The sequence below is a fragment of the Manis javanica genome, chromosome 15 (assembly GCF_040802235.1).
Source record: "Manis javanica isolate MJ-LG chromosome 15, MJ_LKY, whole genome shotgun sequence".
NCBI lineage: Eukaryota > Metazoa > Chordata > Mammalia > Pholidota > Manidae > Manis > Manis javanica.
The window spans coordinates 86,517,696-86,530,976 of NC_133170.1; the positions used below are offsets into that span (position 1 = coordinate 86,517,696).

General features: G+C 53.5%; 1 protein-coding gene across 11 annotated transcripts in view; it reads right to left on the bottom strand.

Moving 5' to 3' along the window:
- HIRA (histone cell cycle regulator) overlaps positions 1-13,281 on the bottom strand; it is an 88,874-nt gene that overhangs the window by 40,585 nt on the left and 35,008 nt on the right. For 8 of the 11 annotated variants that reach the window (XM_036993327.2, XM_036993326.2, XM_017675870.3 and 5 more), the window contains 8 exons: positions 12,571-12,666; positions 11,151-11,311; positions 9,142-9,309; positions 7,326-7,439; positions 5,385-5,455; positions 4,652-4,757; positions 2,560-2,772; positions 1,527-1,612 (listed from right to left, as the gene is read on the bottom strand). In XM_036993327.2, the coding sequence (XP_036849222.1) occupies positions 1,527-1,612; positions 2,560-2,772; positions 4,652-4,757; positions 5,385-5,455; positions 7,326-7,439; positions 9,142-9,309; positions 11,151-11,311; positions 12,571-12,666 (1,015 nt within the window). Of the gene's footprint in view, positions 1-1,526; positions 1,613-2,559; positions 2,773-4,651; positions 4,758-5,384; positions 5,456-7,325; positions 7,440-9,141; positions 9,310-11,150; positions 11,312-12,470; positions 12,667-13,281 lie in introns of all 11 variants that reach the window. The other 3 variants (XM_036993333.2, XM_036993334.2, XM_073222525.1) reach the window with 1 other exon arrangement.

Here is a 13,281-nt window from a genome sequence, read left to right on the forward strand (position 1 = left end):
GCCATTGCTATTTGTTTTAACATTGGAGTCAGGAGGGCAAAAAAGCCTGTAAGACCAAAAAAATCGAGTCTGGTGCCAGAAATATGCACCCTGTGGCGGAAAGCTGGCTCAAGGCCAGGCAGGAAGCCAACTGCCACCTCTGCCTCCTCACCAGGTGAGGCCTGCAAGTATCGCTGAACAGAAGTGCCACCATCACCATCACCATCACCACCACCTCTACGATCCTCACTCCCACAGGCCCTGCGCTCTTCAAAGCACAGTCACGTACTTGTCTTATTTTGCCCTAATAAAATGTAGACGGGTGCCATCACCCCCTGTAGGTGCACAGCAGGAAAAAGACTTGATCAAAGGAAAACCTCTCTTGGGAGGAGTTAGGAGGCCTGATTCTGGCTCCATCTGGTCAGGCCTCTGTCCTCTAAGACCTAAGAGCCCATGTACCTAACATGTGGAGGTTGGATCAGCACATCACATGACTGAAGGTCTCGCCAGACTTCAACAAAGATTTGGAACAGCTCATGGATGAACAACTGCAAAGTGCAGAGGACAACCTGTGTGTGGCACCCTGAGCGGACTGGCTGGGTGAGTATAAAACCCAGGGTGGATCGCCTTGACAGCGGGGGTCTGCTTCCTTCAGGCAGGACCATACCATCCTTTGAATCAACACACATTGTTTTGGGGGGAATGAACAATACAAAGGCAAGCCCTGATACAGATGCTGACAGGACAACAAATGGTGACTGAGTCCGCCTATTCCTTCTCTGATGCCTCAGAGAAATGTGCTTTAAGCCCTGCCCTCTACCCAGCAGTGCCACTTGTGGGAAGTACCCTATGGTGGCAATCACAGGTGTGCTCAACGATTCATTTATCATCACACAACAGTGGGCAAAAACTGTGAGTCCATAGTTTTTAGTTAAGGGGCTGGTTAAGTAAATCATGGTACAGTCACAGGCTGGGAACCTGGACAATCAGCAAGTCAATGCTTCAGAGGACTATTTATTAAAATGGATATAAGGTCAAGATACAGGGACAAGTGGGGAAAAAAAACTGGAAATACATAACCAAAATATTAACAGTGATTACAGCTGAGAGACTGGATTATGAGTAATGTTTATGTCCTTCTTAGGGCTTTTACTATTTTTAAAAATGTGCAAACTTTCTTTTCATAATAAGAAAAAGCTTTAATGAGAAAAAAGACACAGGAAAATATCAGTCTGACTTCTCTGCCTGGTGTCTTCAGTGCCTCGCAATCAGTGAAGCAGGGCTAGCTGTGTGGACATGCTGGCACTGCAAAGGTGCCCTTGTCTGCCAGCCTGTCGCAGGATCCTCTCAACCCGCCTGCAGCACAAGTCAGGTGTGCATTGGGGCTCTGTGGGGAGCTGGGCTCAACAACCTCACTTCAAGATTCTATGGATCAGATTGACCCAGAAGCTTGCGAAGACCCTGATTATGAAAGTGCTAATGGGCGCAAGGATAGAGGAAGACCTCCCCAGAGAAGGCCACAGAAAGCTCCATGAGTGAATGAATACCCGGTGTCCAGCTGTGCTATGCAGAGAGGTGTGATTCTTCTCCGACCATCTGCCGTCCGAGTCTCAACTTGTTTCTTCAAAAGATTCTGGCAAAGTAGAGTGACATAAAAGAATGGAAAAGTTTCTGCCAACTACCTCCAAATATCAAAAAGTAAGATTTCTAAGGAAATGAATTCTACTTTCCTTTTATGGCTTTCCTGGTCCACTTAAACTAAGCCACTGAATAAAATAGCAAGTGTTTTTATCAGGGTATATGCTCAACTTCCTGTACAGTAAAGCATCCAGGACAGAAGCTCCTAGTTAACTAGCCTCAGCAGCTCTCTAGCACCAGCACTGCGGGCATGGCAGGTCACCGGGCACGAGCATGTGTCCGGCTGGCCACCCCTGCCCAGCAGCCATGGGTCTCGATGAGGGAACTAACGAATAAGAGCTGCACTACGAGCCACACTCTTGTCCCTAAGCCATGACTAGGCAGCTGTCTTTCATCAGAATCCTTTCTTCCATGGAAGGCTTATAACCAAGGGTTCCCAGTCATATACGGTGTGCATCACCTGGGGAGACTGTCACCCTGCACAAGCGCTCAGATGTGGTTTAAGCTCCCAAGGTGATCCAACATTTCCTGCTCTGCTCCGGCCCCATCTCCAGCCCCACCCCCCGTGAGACACGGGCTTCCACAGGGAAAGTGGGGAGCCCACAGGTGTCTCCTAAGGGCAGTGAGTTTCTCCCACTGTTCTCTGTATCTAGAATTACCTAGAATTGCCTAGAAAGGCTGCAAGTGAGGTTGAGAAGTTCCTACAAGAGATAACCTCTACAGCTCCTTGGGACAAAGAGGCCTTTGATGAAGGTGCCTCAGGCTCGTTACTACCTCATGCGGCTGATGGCAGGGGGGTCAGGCAGCCCCAAGCTGGTTTATCTCTGGGTCCTGTCTGTTTACAGCACATGCCACCACCCCACCACTTGTGTCCCTGCCCTGCTCCCCTCGCCCTTCTCTGGGCACGGGTCTGTGTCCTTGGTGCCCAGGCCGTGGCCGCACCTTCCTGATGTCCTCCAGACTCTCCCCATTGACAACGCCAGCGACCGAGGCAGCGACGCCTGTCTCTCTCGCCGAGGTGCCCTTCTGGTCTGGCTGCTGGTGCTGCCTGCGCTGGTACTTGAGCATCTCAGGGTTCTCGATAACAGCTGTGGACAGCTGGGCCTCAGTCATGATGGCCAAACTCTTGCCATAGGTGGATTGGTGAATACGGCTCTAAGGGAAGTGGAAAGAAGTGCAACAAACTGGCTGTGAGCAGTACCGTGGTGGATGCTGCCCACCAGCGGGCCAGCTGCATGCTGGCCCTCCTGGCTCTGGGAACGGAAAGGGCCCTGAGAGGGTCCCAGGTGCCAGCTCTCCGCTGCCACCCACCTCGTTCTGCCTGTTGCTGATTAGATGACCCTAAAGAAGTCTTACACCCTCCCCAGATACCCTCCTGTGTATCTATAGCCGGGAATGAGAGTGAATGGGTAACTGAGAAGAAAACACATAGCTGGTGCAGAATGAATGGCAACAGACACTCAAATGTTAATTTATGGCTCTTAAATCACTCTAAGGACCCCAAACACGTTTTGGGGATCAGATATTGAAACCCAGAGTCTGCTTTCCCTGCTCTTGTGGGCAGCTCTTAGTCCCTTGGGGTTGGAGGGTGCCATGGGGCTGCTAACAGTGCCTCTAACAGTAAGGGAAGGTCTGGCCCAGCAGAGCTGTGGAACCCTTCTCTGTCACCGCCCCAACGCATCCTGACCTTTTAAGTAGGGCCCCTCTCTCCATCTTGCCAGGCCTCATCACTCCTATGCTACAGGCCAGGCAGCGGTCCCCAGGGGAGCAGACTCACACAAAGAGGTCGGGACGGCGTGCTCCTCACAGCAAAGGATGCTAGGCAGGGGCAGTGGCCCCTCAGGACCGGCTCCTGCAGGCTAGTGTGCCTGCCTATGGCCAGGGACCTTCCTCTCTGCCCTTTTGGCTCCTGCCACCTCTCCCCTGAATCCCTCCCTTGGAATCTCAAGGCATAATTTAGAATGTGGCTGATGTTTCCCTGGTGTTCCTGAAACACGAGGTCTCTGCCTATTGTCTGGGAAATGGTGAGCTCTTATACATGCTCCCACTTCGACTCTCCAAGGGGTGTGCAGTGATCCTGGGTTACCCTATGACACTGACAAGGCAGAAAGATCTAAGGCCCCCGAGACACTCATCCCTTCTGACTGTCAGGGCGTTCAGGCCCTGTTCCAGTGTTGTCAACAAGGCAGACTCCTACCCTTAAGAGGTATATATCACAGTGGGGGGTCCACACAGTAGCTTAAGAGGGCATCTACCAGCAATCACATCACTAAGGGGAGAGCTGCCCACCTGCTCAGCTATCACAAGGCTCAAACGAATATATTCCACTGAGTGTTAGCAAAGACCTATTTGTAGAAATTGCTTTCTAAACCAATGGTAGGTTCCCAATGCCCTTGAGGAAGTGCACAAGGCCTGCCCTGTCCTGGGCAGAGCACAGAGAAAAGGCCTGGCCCAGAAGCCCCTAGTTCATGCTCCATTCTCACCTGAGGGTCATGTACGGTCTCAGCAAAGGGCCATACTATCTTCTGAAGCTTAGTTACCTCATCAATGAAAGGAGTAAGCCCTTAAAGGGTTTTGTGTAATTTAACTGGATATGTGCAAAATGCATGACCCAGAGTCTGGCACACAGTAAGTGCTAAGAAACGACCAATATTACAGTTGCTGGTCCTGGCAATTATGTCAGTACAAGAAATGGGGACAGTGATGTGAGCAGGGACCCTCTCCCACTCTCTCCCAGGGTGAAAACCTCCCAGTTTGTGGCTGATCATGAGTTCAAGGGGATGCCCAAAGTTGTTTTGTTCTTAATTCCAGAACTGATTTCTGACATGAATAGAGACTAATTTTTAAGTTTCTCTATTTTATAAAGGAGAGAAATATCAAAATCTACAGAAGCAAACCCCAAAATACCTTAAGAAACAATGTGTCTATGTCACAGGAAGACAGTCCTATCAAAGGGGCCCCCCAGCGCTGCCGTGGCTACTTCTGTGGCCCCGCAGCACACAGGCCGCTGGTCAGCGGCGGGTCGCTCTCCTACCTTTTCCTCCTCGCTCAGCGGGTCTCCGAGCTCGTCCTGGGAGAAATCTAGGAACGCCACTGAGCCATCCATGGAGCACACCAGGATGCCCAGCCCATTCAGAGTCCTGAAAGAGACAGTTGTCAGCAGCCTGGAAGCAAGCGCTCACCCACGCCTCAGGGCTGGCTCAGGAGGGCGGCAAGGCAGGGCTCTAGGCAGATGCCCGTCACCCTGGCTCCCTCCTGGGCAGGGTGGGGGTAGGGATGGAGGAAATGGAATGTTCAAAAAGGTTCTAGTGACCTTTGGTTCTAAGCACATGTACAAAGTATCTCTCACCATGTGCTTTTTAAGAATTTCATTTTTTTTATTTTTGAAACCTTTCTAAAAAATGTGAGGGAGAGCACATCTAAATGAGGTCACAGAGAAGCAGAAAATGTGTCTCACGTCTGTGCTAACAGGGCCATGCGATGGCAGAGAGCGAAGTGGGACCGGATCAGCACCAGTTTGCCCGAGAAGGTGTTCTACGGGGGCAAATCCCAATGGAGCCGCGCGCAGCTGCAGGCACGCCCCCGACAACAGGCTCAGATGCCCTTTCCCGGGCCATGTGTGAAACAGCGCCCTGGGGGTCTGCTCCTGTCACTACCCTTGGGTGGGCCCCCAGCGGCCTGACCCTAATCACGTCCAGGAGGCCTCATGTTCCAATGTGTGGCTTCTACTTTCTGAGCCCATTACATCTAACAGAAATCCATCTTACCAGGAAATATCCATGATGGACTTGTCAAACAGCTCATGGATGACAACCAGAGGCCGTTTCAAACATGTGAGCTGGAAGGAAAGGAGCAGCTACGGTTAAGAAATGAATGGAAACCACTTTTTGTCCACTCAGCCCAGTCCTAAAAGTGTTAGCCCAGGTTTTGGCTGACACAGAGGGCACAGTCAATTCTATTTAACCAGTAACCACCAAGATCCCAAACTGTGAAACCAGAGCCTGCCAAACATATGCAAACTAGAGTGGCCCCTGCCTGAAGGGCTTGCTGTGACTGGCAGGGGGATGGCTCTACACGCAACTGGCAATGGGGAAGGGGTTCTGGAAGGCTCATGGCCTGAGCAGAGAGGGTCTACAGACAAGGCATGAGGCAGCTAGAGCAGCTTCCAGGACAGGAGAACAGCCTCAGAGAAAACCCAGCACATCTTCTCTGGGCCCAGGGAGTTCTGGCACACATTTATGCAAGGCTTGGAGTAAGTAACTGCCACATACATCCACAGGCTCATTCTACAGTGGGCGCAGAAAGTTCAGAAATGCACAAAAAGTTTGTGCTGCTTTTAATCGAGACCCAAAGTTACCCATTATTAATGCTTTGATGAATTATTTCCTCTTGGTCTATCTTGTGCAAATGTTTACCTTTTTAACTAAGGCACAAGGTGCACCTGCTTTCAATTTCATGAACAGTGAGAATATCATTAAATATCCTGTAAAAGCCCGTCTTTGATGACTGTGTGACATTCACCATGTGCAATCTCATTATCTAGTCACTGACACCAGGCCGTGTGTTATCTCCACGTTCCCACGGCCTCCCACAGTGGCAGCCATCTTTCATTTGCTAGTATATGACCATCCTGCTGACAAGTCCTGGGGCCACAGGGCAGCCGATTGGTGGAAACACAGTTCTGCAGAGGAGGACATCCTGGGACCGCCCTCGTCCTAAGGAGGGGGCTGGAGTCTAGGCCATGGAATCTGTAAGAAGAATCTTGCCCCTACCCTGATTCCACATCCAGAAAAAAATAACTCTGTCCCTCCTTCCAAAAAATGTGTCTACAGACCCCTAAAAAATCTGGAACCTGTGTGAACACCTGACCACAGCATTCTAAAAACATGAGCACATAATCAGTAGCATTTTGTCTAAAGCACCACGAACAGAGCCCCAGACCAGAAGAACATGCCTGAAAATGCCTCTCGTGGCACAGTGTTTGGGTGCTGGAATGGGTGTTACGTGAATATTAGGCCTGAAAAAATCACGTGCACAGCAATTGATTTCTCCCTGACTGACAAACAACTGTAACAGTGAAGCCAGAGGATGACCTTCAAATCTACAACTACAGATCCACTCTGCTTAGGGGGAAATTGAAAGCCTTTGTTAAATGCAACAGCACAGATGAATCTGGAAAACACCACGCCGAGTGAGAGCAACACGACACACAGGAAAGTAAACACTGCACGCTCCGTTTACATGAAGCACAGAAACAGGAGAAACTCATCTATGTGACGAACGTTGTTAAGAGTGGCAACCTTGGAAGAGGCAACTGGGGACTGGCAGGGACAGGAGGTGTTCTGGGCAGCTGTCACACCAGCGTGAACGCACGAACAAGGCTCTGAGCTATACTGCACACTTCGGGCAAACACACTCACGTAGCTTAAATGGCGATACCAAGGCTGGTTTAAAAGGGAGCAAACACAACGTGCTGACCCTGGCACTGCCCAGCGAGGGCGCTCCCTGGGTCTGGGCACAAAAGCTGCTCCGGCTGGGGGTCAAGCCCCCTCCTAGCTGCGTGCAGGCCCCCCTTCAGCACCTGCTCCCCGCAGGGCGACGGCGGGGCTGCTCCAGGCGCAGGGCGGAGGTGCCCGCTGAGCATGACCAGAGCGGGGTCCCCCACCTCTGGGCCTCCCCTCAGGGCAGCACGCTCCCGGGGGGCTCACCCAGACGGACAGGGAGCGGTCCTTGCTGCCCACCGCACAGCAGCAGTAGGGGCAGCTCGGCTTCGCGGAGCTCCCATTCTTCTGTTTCTTCTTGAAGATTTTCGGGTTGAATTTCTAAAGCCAAATAACAAAAGTGAAAATGATTAATCAAGCATCAAGTATGCACCCTGTGCCTCATATGAGAAACGCATTCTGGAGCCGGCTCTTAGGTGGGGGCCCCAGACACTCCCCCAGCCTGACTGCATCTTCATGACTTCCGAGGAGGCGCCCTGCTGAGGCTGAAGGAGGAGCAGAGGCCAAAAGGCATGTGTGAAGCACCGGGTGAGTGAGCGGCTAGGCACGGGCGTGACACTGGCTCTCCCCACTCGCTGGGTCTGGGCCTGCCGCCAGGCTGACGGTGTGAGCGCTACTGAAGCCGGCTCTCTGAATTCCCACTGGCCAGGAAGGGTGAGCACCAGGACTGCAGGGACGGAGTTGGTCACGGGGACGGCGGTCACGGGGACGGCGGTCATGGGGACGGCGGTCACCAGGACGGCCAGGAGAGGCCCATTCCGTTAATCCACCCCAGCACTGTGTTTGCTGCTCACAGGCTGCACTGCCTTGCGGGGCCAGGGATGACAGCTGAGTCACGCTGGGTCGGCCCAGGGGCTGCCTCCACTGTCACCTGGGTGATGCTTTTAGAAAGGCTGGACGCACACACTGAGCTCCCCGCCGCCTCCCTGGGCTGAAAGGAGTGGGAGCAGTAGGGTCGGAATCCTCCAGCCAGGACAGGCGGGAGGGGCCTGGGGCCCGGTGGCCCAGAGGAGTTCTAATCCCAGCAGGCACGCAGGGATGGGCAGGAGGAGAGAGATGGGAGGACATGGAGCCCGGAGGTGTGCACCCTGGCTCGAGTCCCTGCTACCACTGGGCCTGCTGCAAGGCCCCAGCTGCCAACTCCCAGCGCGGCCGTTACAGTGGCTGGGAGGGCCACGCAAGAGCAAGCCATGTGCTGACCAGGAAACATGTCGGTAACAAGGTCCTGGATTCAAACAAAATCCTACATAGACTCCCATACAAAAAATTAAAGAAACAATATTTCATTTGTATGAATTTTAAGTCACAGTATATGATATTTATCATCAGTTTAAACAATGAGAAGGATGAGCCCCCTGATGAAGATAAAAGTTGTGATTGGGGTCCTGGGGGTCCTTCCCCTTTACCAACCTTAGCCTTCCGATCTCTACTTTGTTTGGCTGCCCAGGCCTGGAAAATCCTGGTTCTCACAGATTGTCTGCAACTACTCCACAGCTTGCCTCGGGCACTCTCTAACTCTCTTCAGTTCAAGTCATCCAGCATAAAAGGTGTGGCCTAATACCCTTTTGAGACTGAAAGATTAACAGAAGCCCATACTGGGCACCTGTGCCCTCCACACTGCGATCAGGTGGGTAGCTCCAGATGCAGGACAAGTGCTCTAGGTGACCCACTGCACTGCTTGCAGCCACGACTGGCCACTGCTGCCGGGACATGGGAACAAGCACACGCTCAGCAGGACCACCATGCTTGAGTACTTATGAGCTGCCCAAAGGTGTGAAGGCTAGGGCTACGCCGTTCCCAATCAGAGGCTGTTCTGGTGATGCTCATCATGCTAAAGTCTGCTTCTTAAATGGGTATGTGATCTATTTTGTAAAATTAGTTTTTCAATACTGAAACAGAAGTAAACTGAAACAAGAATGAGGCATGCGTTGAATCTTGGAGCCTACCACTCCACTCCCTCAAAGCACCCAGCCTTGGGGAGGTACTGCCAGCAACTGGCCAGCCTGACGCTGAGCACACTCACCACAACGGTCACAGCCTTCCGATGGCCGACAAAGTCCATGTTGGTCTTCCAGCCCTCCCTCTCGATGATCTGGGCGGTGGGGCCGGAGTTGTTCATGGCGTGGGCAGACACCAGGTAGTGCCCGTCAGGTGACCAGCTGAGCCGCAGCACATGCGTTGTCCCCCCACACTGCAAGAAACACCTGTGCTTAAAAGAGCTCAAAGGCCAACTCTGTGACCAAACTCTGGCCTCAAGAATAAAGCTGAACTCAACTTACAGAAGTATGATGGTGGGACAATGTACACCCAGGCCTAGCTACACTACAGCTGTTAACTCCCGTCTCCCCAGGGGACCCAACAAGGAAGGTGGTGTTGGCTGAGATCAGGCGCTGCAACATCCTACACGTCCCCCAGGACGTGAGCCTGGAATGGGGGTGCCGGCCCCGACGGTGCCACAGGCCGCCTCTTCCAGCTGTCAGTCCTGTGTGGTGGCTGCTGCCCCCTTTCTCCCGTCCAGCACCAGTTAGCCCTCCCCGCCCCCTGGGGCCTGCACAGCCCTCACCACCATGGAGAAAGAGCCCTTCTGACCCTCAGGGGGCTGTTCCTGTGACACAGTCTGTGACCAGGTGCCACCAGCTGCTCTCTCATGCCTGTCTCCTCACCGGAAGCCTGGTGAAGTTACTAGCAAGGGAGAAGAGGCTTGTAAAGTCTGTGTAAACCATAAAACGCACAGTGGAAAGGCACTGTTCCCCTGGTCTGGCCTGAGGGCTGGGGCAGAGCATTCCTCCACATTGTCCCTCCTGCAAAGTGAGATGATTTGGGCCAAAAGTCAGACCCCTGAAGCTCCAGGTTGGTCCAGGGCAGCCCTAAAGACTTAACAGCGAAGGTCTTGGTCCCAGAGGAAGGCAGGAAAAGGCAAAGCTTATAGTGACGCACCTGCATCAACTTCCAGGCAGGCCACAGACTGAGGCAGGCCAGGCCTAACCAGGGCTGCAGAGTGTTGCCAGCTCCCGCTAGGGTCCCAAACACTCCTGCTCCGCTCCCCACAGCTGCCCCCAGGAGCCCAGCTTTGGGACCCTCGCTGCCTGGCAGCTGGAGCCCTGAGGAACTGGTGTGAGGGCCCGCGCCCCCTGCACCGGCTGCAGCCAAAGATGGCAGGACTAAGCGAGGTGAATACCAGTGCTAATGTGTCGAGTTCAGGAGCTGCTGTTGGTTTGGGGAGAACTGAATACATGATCCCCATGTCCCCCCGCAGCCAGCCTTGACCTAGACAAGTGGCTATCCTTCCTGCAAAATGTCACTGTGTCCCTTCCTCTGAGAAGCCATCTCTGTGATCCCTCCTAGGCCATTTCTACCAAGCCTTGCCAACTCTGTCACAGGGCTCACAAGTGACATGAGTGTGTCTTTCCCACCCAGCTCTAAGCTTCAATGGAAAGACTCCACCTCAACCTACTTCCACGTCCTGTACCCAGGACTGCCTTACACACATTTGGCACTTAAGAAATGTCCAATGAATAACAGTGACCTTGAGCTCTGATCACCTATAGATGAGAACTCAGGTAAAGGAAGAGACAGTAAAATACTACCAAAGCCACTACAGTTTGACCCCTCCTTGAAAACCATACTACTGGCTCTACCAAAGAGAGAAGCTAGCCGGCCTGCAGTCAGTGGGCAAAGCCACGGCAGTCAGGAAAACACCCAAGGGGGCTCGGCCCTCCCTGCTCAGCTGCGCCCCTCGTGAGGAGGCACAGCACGTGGTGAGAAAGTTTCATCCACGGCTGTGGCAACTAGCTGTGTGGCACAATGGTGTGCAGGTTCCTCTAAGGTTTTCTTCAGCTTTAAAACTTATCAATCCTTTCACTTCAAAGCTGGACATTTAAAGTACCTGAAAAATGAAAGATTTTCATCACCTAACTCTTTGGGCCAGAGCCCCCGCCAGAGAACCCTGACTGGTGTGCTCAGGAGGTGGGACCTCGTCTGAGCATGGAGGCCAGGAACGCCGCTGACGGAGCTCCCGGGCCGCATCATTACCTCATCGAAAGGCTTGGTGATGCTGGTCTCCAACTGCCAGTCCAGTGTCCTCCACACCTTCAGGCTGCGGTCGTCAGCTTGAGAGGCAATGTATTTACCAACAGGGTCCCAAGTCAGCCCCTTTACTAAGCCAGAGTGACCTCTCAGAGTAGCCAGAATTTCTGTGAAGAAAGCGAGAGATTGGAAAGGCGTCAGCTGGGAGGAACTCCAGACTCTCTACGGAGATGTGACCTGCAATAAACAGGCTACAAAATGGCTGGCTTGGAGAAGCGGTTTCGGGAAGCCGCCCTGGGCACAGGCAGTCGTCCCTCAAACCGATCCCCACCGTGGCGACAGCAGCCTGAAGAGCAGCCGCACCAGGAGGCAGGCACGGTGTTCTCCCATCGGCCATGCCCAACACTCTGTAAGTTGAGGCTGCACATGCCCACCAGGGACCCGCAACCAGGGGCCCAGGCTTGGGCCAGAGCCAAATTCTGCCTCTGTCTCATCAGCAGCTGGCAGCCCTGCCCGCAGTTTCCCTGTCCAGACAGAAGCTCACACCCGCCTGGGCTGACTTCAGCACCTCTGATGTGAGCCTCCCCGGAAACTCCCCAGGAAGGAGCAGGCCAGACAGCTGGGGGTGGACGTATGCTAGCGAGGCCTCTGTAAGGCAGTGCTGAGGACACAGGCGTGTGAGGCAGCACCTCACTGAGATCTGTAACCCACATGCCACCTGGGCCTCTAAATCTGGTCCTCTGTGGCCAGGCTGAATGTCCCTGCATGTGCTGCCAGCTTACAAAGGAAGAAAATGACTGGATCAACTGCATGGGTGATGCTTTTTAGCCCATGAGGAAATATACCTCAGATACCAAGCACGAATGTGCCAAGCACCCTGTTAGTCATAAATGGCAGCACTGTGATGTGCTAGGCCAGCTATCATTATTTTAAACACATTAATAAGAAAAATTCATTTTTGGCAAAACTGGATGTCAACCTGCACCTGCTCAAGGGCCTCACAGAGGAGATGGCAAGTGAGCTGAGGCCAGGGCCCAAAGGTGGGAAGTGGAGCCTTGAAAGGCACATGTGGGGGTGCCGGACACCCTTGTGCATGTGACAGCACAGCCCGGGTGCAGGCAAGCCGGGCACAAGCTGGGCGAGGCCCCCAACACTAGCTGTCAGCACACCTCCCTTATGGTGGTGGCACATCCACACAAGCACTGTTACTTTTTTTAACACAAACTTCTTCTAAAACCTTCAACATTTTGGTTCAACAAATGTAACTGAGGAAGAAAAAAGAACTGAGTCAGCAAGACACACGAATCTCCGTCCACTGTGAGATACCTGCTGCCACCAGGTGAAGGGGGCCTGCGCCCACCCCGCCCCAGACACCAACAGGCAGCGCTCTGCTGGGTGGCCCGTTCCGGTCAGAGGGGGCCCAGACCTGGGAACTTGACAGCGTTCCAAATGACGACAGTGTTGTCCACACTGCACGAGGCCAGCCAGGCGTCATGGGGAGACCATGCGACGTCCATCACATCTGGAAGACAGGGGGCTGGCAGTGAGTCTCCTATCTGACCTGCAGACTCAGTGAGGGGGCACTGAGCACCACCCTGCCCGCCAGCAGTCCCAGCAGTCCCTGGCATTCTCAAGTCTGAGGCGCTATGGCCTGGGACCAACAGAACTAGACTTAAAAAAAAAAAACAATCTAAAAAGCTTCCCCACTAAAGTGTTTCCGTCGGTTGTAACATCTGAAGCACCTAGCGGACCCTGCTCGTCCTTTCACCGGTGAAGCAATGGAGGGCCGGCTGAGAGCTGGGTGCCTCGTGGTACCAGCCCCACGGACCGGAACTGCGGCTCTGCCAGCCTGCGGGGCCTGTGGCCTCGGGCCGGCCCCCTGAGCCCCCTCCTCTGGCTTCCCTAGTCCTAACCGGGCCCCCCTCGGAGAGCCCTTTGAGCGCTGGCAGTATGGCACTCCGTAGATGCCCGGCGCGTGCCAGAGCTCAGGAGCCGCTCACTGACCGGGCGAGCGGGATGCCATCTCCAGGCCCTCCTCCTTACGAACTGGATCTCATCTCCAAGACCCTGCCGGAGCACCCCTTCCCTAAGGAGCCCCTAAACAGAATAATCATGCTCATTTCTCTCAGACTCAGTT